The sequence below is a fragment of the Notechis scutatus genome, chromosome 1 (assembly GCF_049901735.1).
Source record: "Notechis scutatus isolate UNSWTSFEM ecotype Mainland chromosome 1, rNotScu1.2, whole genome shotgun sequence".
Classification (NCBI taxonomy): Eukaryota; Metazoa; Chordata; class Lepidosauria; order Squamata; family Elapidae; genus Notechis; species Notechis scutatus.
The window spans coordinates 111,913,824-111,932,135 of record NC_142009.1 but is presented as its reverse complement, the minus strand read 5'-3'; the positions used below and the strand labels follow the sequence as shown (position 1 = coordinate 111,932,135).

Below are 18,312 nucleotides of genomic sequence, written 5' to 3'. Positions count from 1 at the left end.
ACTCAAGACAAACAATAAAAGAATAAACAGCAGCCTAATCAAGGAACTAGCAAGGAAAAAGCAACACCCTCTCACCAACATTGCCAGGACAAGTTAATGTATATAGGGAACAAACCCCATTCCCTTCTAGCATTGAAAATACTATCTAGTTTGGTAATAAAATGTTTGCAAGCAAGCAACTTAGTTCAGAGAACACGGACTCTACTGAATGCAATTGTTCCCATGGGACACTGATTGGAACAAGTAATTTTGAGCTGCTACTAAATTTGGCATCAGTTTAGTCCAGAAATATTGGCATGTCTTAAAACATTTTCACCTTTTAAGAGGTCACCCTGTATGCATCCATTGAACATTTATCAAGATAACTTGTATTTGGGATTATCTGAATTCTTCCATAGGGACATGCTATCTGGTCAAAAGTTACTGACAGTGGTGAAAGATAAACTCTTCTGTCATTACAGGGTATTATTTTGTCACACTATTTAGATTCATCTTAATTGAGTTAGAAATCTCAATTTGCTTATTTGTTGTCTGAAATAACTGCCATAGTAGGGTTTTTTTTTATTGTCCTTAGATTTGTAAGAAGTAGCATTGCAAAATATAGTTTATGGTAGATTTGCTTTGGTAACATTATTTCTAATACCTAATTTTACCTAAGCAAGTGTCAATGTAAATCCCTACAGGGGGAGAAAATAACTATAGAAGTAAAGTTATTAGAACCTAAGCTGTTTTCAAATTAGGCTTTCCAGTCTGAAACAAAATGTTAATTAGAAATATCTTTTCCAGTGTTCTCTTGGGAAGTTGACATATTTAATTTGATTTAAAATTCTCATAAGAATTTTGTTGCAGAACTACTTTCAGTTCAGTGGGTATTTAAAAATGGTGAAATATCTATTTCAAAAAGTATTTGAATGATAAAACATTTCATCACACGTGCTATCTCAAACACTATGTAAATAGTCATTTTTTTAAATGACCTTTTAGAAAAAGAGTTTTGGAGGAGAAGTGGTTACTTTCTTCATTTTGGACATGCTTTCACTTGCCAAAATAATTGCCTCTCTAACAAAACTTTCCACATTCAAGGAATCTGGGTTGTGTCCTAACAGACTTCCCAAATTGTGCCCTCTGTAAGTGAAACTACACATCCCAGCCTAGCTATGTTGGCGGGGAATATCAGGAATTGCAATAAAGTTAAATCTAGAAGATACATTTCTACTTTGCACAACTAGCAAGCAAGAATAGACAAACCAAGAGGAGATACCCATCACTGAAGTTTATCTACACATTTCAAGCTCTCGACATTGAAACAAAGATTCAGTCACCTGAGTTAATGGAAGGTATTATCAACTGCAAAAATCAACAAACCAAGGTTCTCTTCAGAGGTGGAAAAGAAAAGTGGTGATGGGAGATTCATTATCACAAAGGACAGAGCAGTTCTATTTGGAAATATGAGCTATTATGAGAAGCGTGCTGTCTTTCTGATGCATGTATCAAGGATATTTATCAACATGGGAAGATTACTAGTGATTAAAAATTTCTGAATAAGAAGCTGGGGCAAAGGTACCATTTTCACATATCTTTCCTAAATGAATGGAAATAACTGGTTAAGGGGGAAAAGAGAAAAGATTGCATTCTTAGACTATGGTGTCAATCCTGACACATGGCTTGCATCCAAAGTATAAGTAACTCTTAAGCAGAAAGAGTTGTACTTCACAAGGGAAGGGGAAATGTATTTGGCAAGTCTAGTGTCACGTTATCAAGAAAAATGTAAACTGAAAGCAGGAAGGCACTAGAAATAAGGACTCCATGTAGACAATGGCTGGGCAAATAGGTACAGGACTGAACATGGTTAAGGGAGGGGATATGAGGTAGCAAAGAATAGTCCACATCACATCACATATAACAGTAGGAAGGCTGCTAATTAGTAACATCCTCTGCCTCCTATGTCTGTCCTTCTGTCAAAAGACAAAGAGAACTCTTACTAATAGAGTCATGAAAGGCAGTGAGGACTGCTTAGTTTGTTAAAAGGTAGAGTAAGATTCCACCTTGCTACCCTAAATAATTCTAGTCTCCAGGGTGAGAAGAATTGCATCCTAAGAAGATGAATGAAGCTGTAGAACTCGTTTCAAAGCTGCCAGATGTTAAACTTTGAATACTGAAAAATTGGTAAATTGCAAAAAGACTGGGAAAAAACTAGTTTAATCCCAGTAGTCAAAAATTGAGAACCTAGGATATTATAGATCAATTAGTGTTGTTCTATACTGGGCATGGTACCAGAACAGATTGTTTAGTTTCTGAACAAAGTTGTTCAGTTGCATTCTGTTCAGGTAACAAGAGTTAATATACTATGCAGTGGTTAGATCATAACTGAAGAGGGATAGACCTATTCTCTATTGGAATTGAGGGCAAGACAAGAATCAATAGATTGAAATTAAAGAAGTTCAAGATGAACATTGGAAGAAATTTTCTCAATCCAGCAGAATTCTACTGAGAATAGTTGTAGGCTTACTGGAAGTTTTCACACAGAATCAGGTGGTCTCCTATCAGGTTTGGGAGAATCTTGCACTGAACAGCAGGCAAATTTAGATATGATTCTTCCAATTTATGCATTCCATTCTTCTACTTATTCACCAGTTAGAATAACCTCTTACTATAATTTCAAGAGGACATGCTTGTCAATATTAATCCAGTTTTAAAAAGTATTTTGAAAGAGTACATTTTACAATGTGCTTCAGAGTCTTTATCACTCATTTACCTTTCCTTTTCAGACCAACGTTTATTAAAAAGCTATCATAAACTAACATGGCTTACTTGCTGCAATGTTTACCTTTGGACTTTGGAGGAATTGAGAAAGATATGAATGAAGTAAAAACAGAATCAGTTTACAGCATATTTTACAAACAGCAAATCAAACCTAATGGGGAGAAATCTGCAGTAAATATTTTAAAAACTGTCTTAATTAACCAATTATACAATCTCTATTTCAGTTCCAATATTCTGTATTTATTCCAATAAACATTAATAATTTATGTGATTTTTGCTTCTTTGGTCTTGTGCAACTCTATGGCTTTGACCCCTGTTCCAGTGCTCTCAGCAACACTCTCAGCAGTACTTCAGCAGCACTTACATAATTCCTTTCTTCAGCCTTCAGTTTTTTGTTGCTTTTATGTTTCAAGCAACACCCATTAGCTTCTTGGGTACAGATATTCAAGTTTCTACTTGCACTCTGTCCTTTGAAAGGTAATACAATGTCTGGTATATTTTTTGCCAAAGCTTGAGGCAAACAAGGAAGTCATTGTTTCAGGTATGCCTCCTTCAGTGTTAGACTCTGAAGAAAATAGCTTGAGTAGACCAGTTATATCCAGGTTCAGATATATCACATCAGTACCATGGAAAGCTCAGAGTGAGATACGGTTTTTATTTAAAGTAACCACCTTCCTCTAAAGGTTTTCTTAAATTGAATATGGCATATTTCTGCATGAAGGTTTGCTGAGGTAGATGCTTTATTTAAATGTATGACATTATTTGGTTAATAACCAAGACAAAGTTTGTTATAATGAAATCAGTATCTTGTATTTTTAGGCATCATTGTTCAGATTAAGTTTTCCAAGTTTTTTTATATCAAGTTTGGAGGGAAAGAGTGCACGTTAGATGTTGACTTTGATTTCATTCTACAAATTTCAGTCTATTGCTATGGAGATCATTATGTTTATCAATGTAGTTTTTGGTCTAAGTTGAAACCTCTGGCTCAAGAAATATAGCAAACCAGTATAGAGTATAGCATTGTTCCTTATCATTCTTCTGATAGCTCCAGTATTCAGTTGCAGATTCCCTGATATTTACATGCAACACATCTTGCATCTGATCAAAGCAAAGATCTGCATGCTGCAGTTTTTGAGAACATGCAGTTTCTACAAACTTGTTCCAGATGTCATTGTGCCAAGGAGCTTATTTTGATGGCTGCTGCATTTTGAGTTAGGTTATTCTATTTGTATTCCTGACTCCTTAATTCAGGAAAAGTCTCTTCTTTGCTTTGTTTTCTTTAAGTCCCTCATCAATTCTATTACTCAAACCTATTAATGTTTCTTTGTTTGTTTTTTAGCAGGATATCTTTTCCAGTATATCCTCCTCACCGAATAGCATGGCTTTCCACAAATATACTGTATATCTTCCAGATGAATTAGAATGTAATTCTTTTCATTTCATTTCTTGATATCTTGGACTGTCTCTACATGCGAGAGAGAGGGGGGAAGAGAAAAGGAGATTTAAATTATTAGCTTGATGGATAGTCTAGCTAATTTAACAGTAACTCTAAAAAAAACAGTCTTCTATACTGCTTTCTGTACCTATCAAGTCCTTACTTGGAGCTAATAGGTCAGAATTTCAGGTAGAAGGAAGAACAGAAGACAATAGCTTTTTAATTAAGCATATTCTGTACAAATCTCCTCTTGCTTCCTCCAAGTCATAACTAAAATAGCTAGGAGTAATAATGAGATAAGCATCTAAGGTATGTCCAAACTTTAGACTCTTTGCAGAGACACTCAGAATCATGGTATGATCCTCTATTTGCATAACATAAAAAGAATACATGAATTAATTTGTCACATCTTTATCTTCTACTGATCTTTGATACATCATTCCTTCAATCCACCCTAACATTCTGTTGCAGTTCCATGTAGCTGTGCAGTCAGAAGGACTATGTGTAGATACTTCATTAAACTGACTATTTATCATGCAATTCATTAAGCTCATTATCCATCATGATCAGCAGAAAAAGTCATTCTTCTAGGCAAGACTGCAAAGAGGTTGCATTCCAATCAAATGTAGATTTGCTCTGATTCAGCTAGCCTTTGATTTCTAGGGGGTATTCTAGCTATTCCTCCTACATCCCCCCCTCATCAATAGGTACAGACCCTTTCTATGGAAACCTAAAATACTCCATGATTAGTTCAAATAGGACAGTTGTTTCCCACCTAAAAATGTCTTTACAAATAATGCTACATTATAATTAATTCCACAGGCCATTCTGTTTTAGGAATGCAGCCAGATCTGCCTTATTGATACCTGAGGCAGAAACAAATCCTATTTGATTGCTAAAGTAATCAAATAAGATAAAATGAGCATTGTAGAATAAGTCAGGTTTGCTTCTTATGGCCCACCTATGATTTTGTAGAACCATTCAAGTTTTTTTTAAGGGGGAAGTATACAAAATGCTACTCACAGATGTCAGAATAACTGAATGTGTTATACCAGAGTAAAAACATGTGATATATACAGGGGTGGGATTCCACCAGTATAACAACCAGTTCAGTGTTCTCACACTCTCCACGCACTCTGCATTTAAAAAAGGCAAGCCCATACTTATCTTCAACTGCAGCCTCTGTGAAGAAAACAGCTGAGGCACGTCAAACCACTCTGCTGCGTGAATCAGCTGTGCTGTAAACAAAGACATAAAGCACAGGAAAGAGCAGGGCGGGCCCACTTCCTTGTTGCAGCAAACCAGTTCGGGGTGAGCTGAACATGGGAAAAGGGGTTCACCTGAACCAGTAGAATCCCACCCCTGAATATATAGAATTTGGCATGGAGAAAACTGGGAGGGAGGGTGTTATTTAAAATCTGATACACTTTTGGAATGATCCCTGAAATCTCTTGGAGGTATTACAATTCAATCCGTTTTTGCCATGTGTGAAATAGTAGCTGGATGGTGAAAATGAAATGAGGTATGAATGGACATGTAAGTATTGTATGTGACTAGCATAGAATATGTGAATGGGATGTGAAAATGAGTATTAATATGAATGACATAAGTAAACAGTAAGTAAATGGAATGGTAAGTAAATGGCATACGTACTATGTGAAGGAGGAACATTTATGAATATTTCAGAGGAAAATAAATATTAAATATTTTATTTTAGAGGGTGGACAGTGTATTGTAAAAGGAATCTCTGTATATTTACAAGAAGAACCTACAACCTACCAGTCAACATCAAATGTCACCTTGTAGACAGAAAAAAGTACCCACTTTTATTTCTATTCCATAAAAGTAAAAGGCAAAACAAAGTTTCCCCAGCATCAATTGGTGTGGTAAATCTGTTCAAAAATATACTAACTTGATGGTTGGAGTCATGCATTGTGCTGAGTAGGCCTACCTTTAAGGCTGCCCTGGAAAATGTAGGGAATACAGAATTCTGAGACTTTAGGGGAAATGTATATTATATAGGAGAAGATACACTGACTGAAAGCATGTTTGAGTGAAGGTGAAGGTACTCAACCTACATGGGTTTAAGAGACCTGATGGATTACTTTGTCTTTATTTTCTGGTCATTAAAATTACTGGGGTCTCACATTTTTCAGGAATTCTCTGTGCAGTTACCTGAGGCATGGTGTTCATGATAGAGTTCATCCAATTATAGAATTGCTTTCCAATTTAATCAGGGTTGGTACACAGTTTTCCATGTGTGATGCAAAATTAATTTGTCCATGTTGCCTATTTTTTGCAGAATTTCTTCTGCCCTGTTTTTTATTATTGCTGCTGATCCTTTTTGCTGTTTTTAAAATTTGTATTTTTATTTCTATAATCACCCATCTCAAGAAGTGATTCTGGGTGACCCACATCATAAAAAGTAAAAATGTTTCAAACCATACAAAATAATATATATATGATTATCAAGTAGAAATGTTCTATACAACTATTCTTGTAATACATACAAGAAGTGGGAGTCTTAACACACTAAGGCCCCAGACCCAGGTGCACAACTAGTCCTCATGTTTACAAAAGGCCAGCAGGGTCAGAATAACAGAATTGAAAGGAACGTTGGAGTTCTTTTAGTCCACTCCCTACTCAAGCAGGAGACCTTATACTATTTCAGACAAACGGTTGTCCAATTTCTTCTTAAATTTGGAGCAGCCACACCTTCTGGAAGCAAGCAGTACCACTGATTAATTAATCCTCACTTAGTTTAAGGGAGAATGTTCCAGAGCTATGGCAGAGAAAGCATACCACCTGGTCCCTGCCAGATGACGTTCCTTGGTTGATGGGACCCATAACATACCCAATCTGCAGGACCAAATTGGATTAGGTAAACTAGCTTCAAGCCATGAAGGTGAAAACCAGCAGCTGGAATTGCACCTGGAAGTACACTGGCAGTCAGTGCAGCTCATACAGCAGTGGTGTTGCATGCGTCAGATGTCCAACACTCTTTACTACCTATGCAGCTGTATTGTGTACCAAATGGAGCTTTCAAATATCCTTTAAGAGCAGCGCCATATGGACCACATTGTTTTACTTTTAAGATTAAAATTGTTAATCTGTAATTTTTTATTTAAAAAATTTAAATTGGGATTGGGTTTTATAGTGGTAAAAATAGAAATATGTTTTAAATATGTAAGTATTTCCATTCACAAAGGAAGACAAAAGCACACAAAGCTATGTCCTAATGAGGTGTATCAGAAGTGATTGCATATATATAGCATGATTGAGCTTCCCTCTGCTCTCAAGAACTAAGGAATGTTTATGGCAATTCATGCTAAGTGAGAATTTTATTCCTAATGTTCCTTGAGCTCCTTTATATACCAGGCCAAGGACAGTTTCTTTAAATGTTTGACATTTTGCATCTAGCATAGAACCATGTTACATTTTGCATAGTATTTTTTTTCAAAAGTTATTGTTTTCATACCCTTTGCTGTATAAAAATGCTAATTGCTAAAATGTACGTTGGTAGTAATAAATCCACATTATATCAATTTTGGAGGGGGTTTCTTTTTTCATGTGTTATTTTAAGCACAGCTGTGTGTGTGTGTGTGTGTGTGTGTGTGTGTCTTTGGTTATTCGGGTTTTCTCCCGCGTAAACTTGGAAGTATTTTGGCGACGTTTCGACGAAATCTCATTTGTCATCTTCAGGCTTGTGTCTTCGGCTTTGTGCTTCTTGGAGTAATGTGAGCTTGCAGCTGTTTTTTTTTCTTTTAACTGCCAGTGGGAATGCGACTTGACTGGATGGGGGCTTGGGTGTGTTCTGATTGGGTGGGGGTGTGTTCTGTTCAGGTGGGGGCTTGGCTGTGTTCAGGTTAGTCTTAGTTGTCGGGAGATTTCAGCTTCACCCATACATGAAGTGAACTGACGCCCAACATGAAGATGTGGCACGACCACGAACACGAAGCCAAACAACAGGATCACAGCTCACCAGCTCAAATCCCCCGACAACTAAGACTAACTGAATAATATTAATTTAAATAAAATACACAAATACATGCAGCATAGTGATGTAATTGTTTTCATTCCACTTCAACATATATTTTCAATTTATCTGATTTCCATTCAGGTTTGTGAAAAATATTATGGTTCTTTCCCATTATTTGTAATTTTTAGGGTTAGGGTTAAAACACCACCTTAATCTAAAAACACTGACTTTAAACTCTTCCTTCTTTTCTTTGTAGATCAAATTATGACATCATCATCCAAAGGAATTTTTCGGCCATTTCTATTTCTCTTCATTGTGCTTGGCTGTTTCATGGCTTGTCTGCTGATATATATCAAACCCACAAGCGGATGGATCTCTAGTCCTATTGAATCAGCCAGCTCAGTTCTAAAGATGAAGAATTTCTTCTCAACCAAAAGTGATTATATTAATGAAACAACAATTCTGATATGGGTTTGGCCATTTGGACAGATATTTGATCTGAAATTCTGTCCCACTTTTAATATCCATGGATGCCACCTGACAACGGATCGCGCTCTATATAACCAGTCTCATGCAGTTCTCATTCACCACAGAGACATTAGCTGGGATTTGACTAATTTACCTCAGCAGCCTAGACCTGCATTTCAGAAATGGATCTGGATGAACCTGGAATCACCAACCCATACTCCACAAAAGAGCGGGATTGAACATTTGTTCAATTTGACCCTCACCTATCGCCGGGATTCAGATATTCAGGTGCCTTATGGCTTCATGATAGTTAGCACAAATTCCTTTGAGTATGAAATGCCGAATAAAGAAAAACTTGTATGTTGGGTAGTGAGTAACTGGAATCCTGAGCATGCTAGAGTTAAGTATTATAATGAATTAAGTAAATATATTGAAATCCATACCTATGGACAAGCATTTGGAGATTATATCAGTGATAAAAATTTGATCCCCACTATTTCCACTTGCAAGTTTTACCTTTCCTTTGAAAATTCTATCCATAAAGACTACATTACGGAGAAACTCTACAATGCTCTTTTTGCTGGATCTGTGCCAGTCGTTCTGGGTCCTCCCAGAGAAAACTATGAGAATTACATCCCAGCTAATTCTTTCATACATGTGGAGGATTTCTTGTCTCCAAAGGACCTTTCAGAGTACCTTCTGATGCTTGATAAAAACACTAAACTGTATATTAGCTACTTCAACTGGAGGAAGGATTTTTCAGTGCGCCTTTCTCGATTCTGGGAATCACATGCATGTCTCGCTTGTGACCATGTAAAGAGACACCAAGAATACAAGTCTGTTGGTAATTTAGAGAAATGGTTTTGGAACTAAACCTTTATCCATTTTTTCCTGCACTTTATATTAGGGGGGAGGAAAGCTGTCAAAATTGCCATCCCAAGATGAGGAGAGGGGGGTAAATTTCAGAGTAAAGCATTACTGTTTGTCATCTGGCCTTTCTTCTCAATGTGGATCAATAATTCACTTAAAGCCTTGAAACCTTAACCACTCTCCTTCCTTTCCAGATAAAGATGTCTTTCAAAAAAAATAATAGTGGTCACTTTCTGTTCCGTTTATTTGTTGAAGAAGTGACCACCATCTTTCAGATTCTTCTTGTATTTTATTGAGCCGAGATTTTGAAAAGGAATTAAGAATAATAATCCAACATTGGATTTCCCTTCTTTAAACGATCTAAACTCTGGTGACTTACTGTTATACTGTATTTTAATCATACATTTACTGTCCCATGTGGGAAACCAAAAAGTAGCAACTTTTGCAGGATGTACTTATGGGAGATACGTGAAATAACTTGGGTGCTTTTAAAAACCATGACATGGCTGCAGAAATTATTCCATCCTGCACCTCTGCCACGACATTATTTTATAATTCATTGGAGCTCCTGCTGTGTTTGACAATGTTCACTGAGGAGTTTGCTCTTATATACTGTTTCATCATTTTTGCAATGCTGCATCACTGTCAGTTACATAAGGCAATCCTGTGTATATTGATTAAAGCGTGTTTTTTTCCTTGCAGGGGAGCAAAAGAAATTGGGGAGGGGGTATGAAACTAATCAACATAAAACAATGGGACCAAACTATTTATTATGGTTTAACAAATATCCACTAATTTATGAAATAGAATGATACATCCAGATATCCAGAACGATGTTTGATTCTGTTTTATAAACTACTTTCTAAATCATTTCTAAATGGTTGTGTCTTATAAATTGTCTTTAGTTGCAGAACATCTTTGCTTACTTCATGGGAAGCAAGCTCATTCACAGTGATGGACTCTGGCTTCCAAATGCCAGACAGGACATGGTGATCAAAACTTAAGTCGTTTTTTTTTTTTTTTTTAATGTAAGCATACTGCCATGCTATGGATATTAGAAAGGAATGAGGCTTTGATCATTTAGTCACAACTTCCATTTTGAAGCCAGTGACTCCCATGGTGGTTGCTTCAATGGGAAGACTTGCATTTAGTTTCACATGTTTGGTTAATCCTTCATCTATTTCAAAGATTTTTTTTTAAAAAAAAAATAACATAAAAATGAAAACTTTTGTGAAAAAAATTAACCAAAAATGGGAAAATTAAACTCGCACTGTAATTCTGGATAAAAATACTTATCCGTCTGGATCAGAGGAAGCAAGCTAACCACTTGTTAGTCTAACCTATAAATGCATAAATTATTCCAAGAGGAGAAGCTTCTTTGGCTTTTGTACTGATTTAAAAAAAAAAAAAGTTAAAAAGCCAGCCTAAGACAACAAATACTAAGTTTCATTGAGTTTACTTTTGTATTAATCAAAGTAATTGAATGCAGTTCCAATAATAATTTTGTATGCATTCCCCAAATTTCCATTTTGTCATGTTAAAGAATCACAGTGTGACAATTTTGCATTTTACCCAACTTTTTCCAGAGGTCCAATTTGTCTTGGGTCTTAAGAAGGACATAAGGGTTTAAGGCTAAGAATTTCAGTAATGTTATTGTCCATGGTTTACATTTCTTTCTAAAATGAAAACATGAATTGCATGTTTTATGGATGATCACATTTTCCTATTGACATTACTGATGAAACTCTTGAGAGTAGAGGAGAAGGCAAATTAAGCGATTATTGGCTTGAATATTGCCAATTTTCAGCAGCAGTTTGTTATTATATGTTTGGTTTTGAAACTGTTGACAGATGATGAACTTGCTTCCATCTCTCATTATAACAGGGGTGAGCAGGAGGGTTGGTTTTTTCCCCCCCTAATTTTGGAAGCTTTCAGTTGGCCTATAAAACATGTTAATTTTAATTACTTTTACTAGTGAACACAATCTGCAGAATGGTAAGTAGTTTTCAAATTGCAGAGATACCATTATGTTCAGCGTATTATATGAAAGAGTTTAGGTTGAAGGTAGATATTTTTAAACATGTATTAGGGAGATGCATTCACCCTTGGATTTCAAAATGTTATTAATTGACTTAACAGTTTGTGGCTTGATTTCATGTTCTTTTTGGAAGGTATTAATTCAGTCTGTGTTTAACATGAAATGAATATATTATGTAACTTCTTCAGGCAATGCAAGCTGACAGTATGGAAGAGTCTTTATTTAGAACTTTTCCTCCACATGGTTTTATCAGTATCAAAAAAGGAGAACTTAACAGTTAACTCAAAGATTTTTCATAAATTACATTTTTTGCTATTAGACTAAAGTAGTCCCTTTTAAACATAATTTAAATGTATTTGACTTCTGATAAATAAAACACTGGGCAATTATGTTTACTTTAGGAGTGTTTCTTGGAAATGATTTGTTATGAAGTCACAGTGAATAAAGAGAAGTAGTTTGGTGTAGTGGTTTAGAAATCAGGAGACTCTGAGTTCTAAACCCACCATAGGCATGACAGCTGGCTGACTGACTTTGGGCCAGTCATTCTCTCTCAGACTAACCTACCTCACAGGTTTGTTGCATGGTGAAAATAGGAAGGAATATTAGGTGTCTGTTGCTACCTTGAATTACTGATAAAGTAATAAAAGTGGGATAAAATTCAAATAAACAATTGTTCACATTTTAAATTTGCCATAAATCCCAGAATCTGAAGAAATAGAAAGACAACAGTTAGCCTCAAACTTTAGAAAACAGATTTTTTGTGGTTATGTCTCTTTGTGTATGTATACACATGTGAATTTTTCACATGGTATTTTTCTGGATTCCCAAGTTTCAGTTTGTGAAATCAGCATTTTAAACTCAAAAATAACATTTAATTCAGGGGTTACCTGAAAAAATAAGTGAGATAAAATGTTTAATTCTATCCTCTTGAGAGAAGGATGGTCTGATGGTCTCTGTCCCATTTACTTCTTTGCCCATATCATACATGCACATGGAACATGTTTTTTCTGTAGACTGCAGCTTTTAACGATAGGGAAAAAGTCGGTCATGGAGGATCAGGCTTTTTTCTGTGAACTAGTTTCCCACCCAATAAAAAATAGAGCAGAGACAACAAAATGGAAGGAGTTGATCTAAGTGGACTCTGTTCATTTAAATGTATTTTCATCAGAAGATCTGCCATAGCCAATGCATTTCCCCATAACTTTGATTCATGTTCTGTAGCATGTTAACATGTAGGCAATGCTTTATAATCATCCAGTCCATGGTTGCAGAATTAAAACATCCTAGTTTCTTCAGTGCTAAAAAATGCCCAAATGAACTTTTGCTATCTGAAATTAATTATCCAAGAATCATAGTACTTGTGTAATCAAACTTGGTGCTAATGTACCCTATGTTAACTGTTTCATTGTGTCTGAACTCTGGACTTTCAAACTGTTCAACAAAATATTTAGATAAATGAATTTGCAAGGTTAATCTTTTTCATTTTTTAAAGAATATGTTCAGCAAGTTATAAATGTAAGAAGTGTTACATTCCTTTTGTACCAGTTGTAAATGGACATCATACAATCCATGGAAACTCACTCAAGCCAATGGCCTCATGACATACATGAAATACATTTAAGAACAAAAGGCCATATAATTAGAATGAAAACTGAAGATGATACTTCCTTACGAATATGTTTATTTTTTCATATATTGTGTCACTTTAAAAGAATGTTCTCTAATAGGAAACTGAATGCTGTAGGTTCACCAGCAGTTGCATTAAGAAACTAAAAGAAAAACTTTGAATATACATGTTTGTGACAGAATGAAATTTGAACTTTTGGAAAATATTTGTATTTGAGAGTGAAAGTTGTGGCTTTAGTCCAAATAGAAAGACACTGCTTTCTGGTATCAAGGGAGAGAAAGGGATCCCTTAAATTGCTAAGAATTTCATCTTCAATTCTTTGTGCCATATTCTTTAGCATTTTCAATATCTCCCAGAATTCAGACTTGGGTTTGATAAGTAGGATGAAGTTGGAGACTGCAAGATCTAGCCCTCTGTGAGTGTTTATGTGTATATGTTTATGCTTGTATAACTGTTGAAACTATTTGGATGTCATTTGTACATTTTGGGAGGAGGATTCAAAAAGCAATATGCAAAGCAAACTGTATTATTTTGTTCTGGGCATATTACTTTCAAAAGAGCATAACATGTTGATGTGGTTTAGAGCAGATATCTTTTTCTGATGATTAAAATATCATTTACACAGTATCATTTGCAGTATAATGAAGACCATAGAGTTGTTTCTTCTTCACTGATTTGCTCTATTTGTTTCCTCAAAGTTTTAAAGTGTATTTGTCTACAGAACTTTTCATGCAATAGACATTTAATGGTTACGGAGTAGCAAATTCTCACTGCATATAAATCTGGCCCATGAAAAATGTCATCAGTTTTTACAAATACAATCTACAGTATTACTCTTAATAATTGCTGCCCTGATTGTGTGAAAACACTTCTTTCATAGTACAAACACAGCTATAAGAGATACCTCTCTTTCAGTATTTTGCTTTAACTCTGTAATAGTTAAATTTTAGGTCTTTCAAGATGTTCTGCAACACATGAAACTATAGGATAAATACTCAATTACAAGGCTAATTGCTAAATGTGAACAATTTAAGAAAGAGTAACACTGGAAAAGGATAAAACTAGAATATTAATTCATATTTGTCACTCATTGTACATTAACAGTTCTGGAAATTAACTTAATAAATTAATGTACAGAACAAATAAGCTACATATGTTCAAAATTACTGTTAATGTATGTATGTAATATGTGCAAGAAGAAATGCATCCTATGTTATATATAATTTTTTAAAAAATATGTATTCTGTGTCTTGCTAAAATATTGCCACTTTCTGGATTGGAAAATAGTTATAATACCAGCTCTTAATATAGCCCATAATTTCCCTGTGTGAAACTGAATTTCAGTATATACTAATTTTATTCAGTTATTGCTGTCATGGACCTCAAATATTGGTAAACGTGTACTTACTGATAGAGTTTGTTACTTTTGTAAAAGTTCAAGGATATATAATCCTAAAACTACATGAAGTAGAATTAGGGCTATCTGAGAAAAAAAATGTGTCACTTGAAACTCTCCTGTATAGAGAAAAGTTTACTGAATTTCTAATGATACAAACTAAGCTTTTGTTTTGAATTTCACATTTATGCCTTCTGCCACAATATGAAAACTCAACTTGTCAGCTATAACCCATCTACCTATAGTGCTAAATTGTCTTAAGGGATGTTGCTCTAATTTCCTAATTGGACTAATTTCCAATTTAAAAACAAACAAGATTTTTATCCTACAGTCTATATATGTGTTTTATATAAAATGTGTTTCACGTGAAAATAATTTCTTAGGGAAAACAAGTTTTTACCTTACATGATTTCACATTTTGTTGTATTTAATCCCCTTAAATATTTTACAACTAATTCATTTACAAAGATTCATAAAGAAGTAGTAGCATTGCAATCTGAAGAACATATGCAAAAGTTTGTAGATGAAGGAAAAATGATTCTGACAATTATGTAGTACATATAATTTTAGTTCTTGATATTCGGAGTTATAGATAAAAGTATCTTCACTTCATACAAAGGCATTTGCAAATTTATACTGGATGATCTCATTTTTAAAACAGATCACACTTTAGATTGTGAAAGTACATATTATGTATGCTAGTCATGTACTGTTTTTCCTAACTGCATAGTATCCTTGGGCAAGCTAGTTCTTCAATACTTACCATTATATTCTGCATATTGAAATGTATCAGTTTACTCCCACACTCTATCCTGGAATGGTTCCTTTAAATGCATGTATATTAAGAATGTAAATAATCCTACAATTTCTTCAAAGGAAACTAGCATATCTTTTTCTCTAAAAAGGAGACTGGAGGGAAATCCAAGGGAAGATTAGAAGTTGCACTTTTTCATTTCAAATATACAAGGCAGCAAAGGACTTTTTCAATTATGCTTAAACATTATAAAAATTTAGGACTTTATAGAACTCTGATTTTTTTTCCAGAACATTTTTTTCCTCTTTAGATCATCCTGCCTGAAATGATGTATGTCAAAACACACGTAAAAATCATTTGAAAATAATGCTACAACAGAAACATGATTTTTAAATATCTGCACATTCACAATGAACATGAATTTGTTTACCTCACAAGCATCATTATTTTAGTAATGCAGTCCTACAAGAATGTAGAATATGGTGAAAAATGCCACAATCATTATTGACAATCTAATCAATGCATAATTTAAAGTGTCTCTAATCATTTACTTTATACCCAGTAGGTAGTCCTAATGAATTATCTTTATTCCCAAGAGAAAGGATCTTGTCAGTGATCCAATCAAAGTTAATTTATATTAATCTCTCTCACTGATAACAACTTAGACAAACAGGTGCTTTTGCTTCAGTCATATTGTTAAAAGTCTTATAACTCATTTTCTAGTGACAGGTAAATCTAAATTATGGGAACATTAACAAACATAGATAAACATTTCTCTGAAATGTTAAATTTTTGGAAAAACCACCATGGTATGCTTTGTCATAGCTTCACTTTTGTATGTAAAATGAGCTGGATATTTTATTCTTCACCGACATCCATTGTATAAAGAATTGCAGTGCCATTCCTGTATTACTGAATTTTGTCAATATGTACAGAAAATCAGTTTCAAATGTTACTTTATTCAGTGCAACTTAAATATGACCATAAAAAAAACATCACACACACATATATATATATATAAAGGATGCTCTTTGTGCAATTCTGAGCAAAAAATAAACTGGATATGAGCCCCACTGAATTTAACTAGAGCTTATATTTATATCAGTAAAATAAACAGGATTGTGCTGTTAATCAGTGTGCCAACTTGTACCCAGTAAAGAAGCACAAGATGAAAAAAGTGGGGAAATAATTACTAGATAGGACTGATTTTTGTATCAATGCATTGTAATTTTGCACTACTTTGTAAAAAAAACAAACCTTAAAATTTAAAGCCAAATGTATAGCATTTAAAACATATTTTCCTGACTGTATGTTATCATCCTGTCTCGTGGGTATATTAATATGAATGTTATGTACTATTTTAACACTAATAATGGCCAGGCACACTGATGAGTCAGTTTGATTTTTACTTTCAAAAACCACATTTTCTACTTACCATGTTTTTTTTGTATTTGATAAATGGCTGATCTTAGCAAACACTGATTTAAAGTAGCAGACTGCTGGAGAAAGTTACCAGGTAGTAAACTGATCACTAATTGAAACCACTTAGCCAAGAAGCTTTTAAATTACAGACTCTCTAATTAGATAGGATACTTGAAGTGGAAATGGGTGCTATTAGTCAATCTCACTGTAGTTTCTTTCTGGTTAGAAAGTTGAAATGTAATAAATGTTTATTGATTAAATTATCAATATTTAAAATATTGTGAAAGAAGAAAAAATGGAAAATCCAAATGCATAATGTAAGCAGCAAGAACAGAACTGTATGTCATGAATAAAAAAGTGTCCTGTTTGAGGGAACCACTTTGACACATGCAAGTTAAAGCACTTAAATGGCATGACAGCATAATTTTTGATTTTGATAAATGAGCATGTTGCTGAAATCATGCCACAGGGAAGCAGCTCTTACAATCACTTGGCATACATTTATGAGACAAGTTTATTTAAAGCACTTATTATCTATATTTATGATAAATTCCAGAAAAGAATGAAGTGAATAATTCATCAAAAATTAGTTCATTGGTCTTGCCAAAAGAGGTTAAGTCTTTTTAGTATCTGTACTTAAGAATCAGGTTTCCACATGCACAGTGATATTTTCATGTTTGCTTTATAATTCTGGAGACAAGGATCGTTCTTGTTTATTGCATCAAATTGTATATAAATATAACTGTCCAATGATGATATAACTTCCAGAAGATATAAATTGTATCTTCTAAAATACACATTTGAAGAAGCCATGAAAAAACAAGGCCTTGTCAAAAAATGTGTATGATTTTTTTTATTGGTTAGAAGTTGAAATTGCTCTTTGTGCTCTCTACATGTGACCTCAAAGAAAGATATTTTCCCTGTTGTTTGAATTACCATTTTGGCTCCTTAATATGTGCAAGTAAAATTATATAATTGTTTCCCCCTCCCCTTTTATTGTGAAATTTCTATGTTTAAGATTATGTGTGATTATGAATATTTCCTACACTGATTGCAAACTGCAAAGATGCATTATATGGAATGCTGGGAAATTCAAACTGTGACAAAGCCTTCAAGAAGGTGAATGGAAGTTTGTTTCTATTGTATTATGAGAATTTCATTGATTATTATTTTTTGAAAACATGCATTGACAGAGGCATTCCTCCCAAAAGATAAAACACTGGATATGTAAATTTGTGTCAATATGTGAACAAAGTTGTTGTAATAAGAATATTTAAATAAAAAGACTCAAAAGTATTTTCCCATGGGGTTTACTTTTATATTTAATCTGGATTCTGATCAATTTTCCTGGCCAATGTACATGTCCTTACAGCTCTATAATAAATTCAGCTTCAGTGAAGTATAAAATAAATCTGGAATTGACAGGGAATAATTTTTCAAAATACTTTCAGATAGAACCCCGACAACCAAAATCAAACAAAAATTATTCTCTTACTCTTCATTATATAATGTGTGTGAGTGTGTGTGTATGTGTATATATATGTACACACACACACACAC

General features: G+C 34.2%; 1 protein-coding gene across 6 annotated transcripts in view; it reads left to right on the top strand.

Moving 5' to 3' along the window:
• Positions 1-18,048, top strand: part of FUT9 (fucosyltransferase 9) — a 76,181-nt gene extending 58,133 nt beyond the window's left edge. For all 6 annotated transcript variants that reach the window (XM_026666513.2, XM_087943189.1, XM_087943199.1 and 3 more), the window contains one exon: positions 8,434-18,048. In XM_026666513.2, coding sequence (XP_026522298.2) covers positions 8,442-9,518 — 1,077 coding nt within the window. In that variant the 5' untranslated portion in view covers positions 8,434-8,441 and the 3' untranslated portion in view covers positions 9,519-18,048. The remainder of the gene's footprint in view (positions 1-8,433) is intronic.
• The last annotated feature ends 264 nt before the right edge of the window (positions 18,049-18,312 follow it).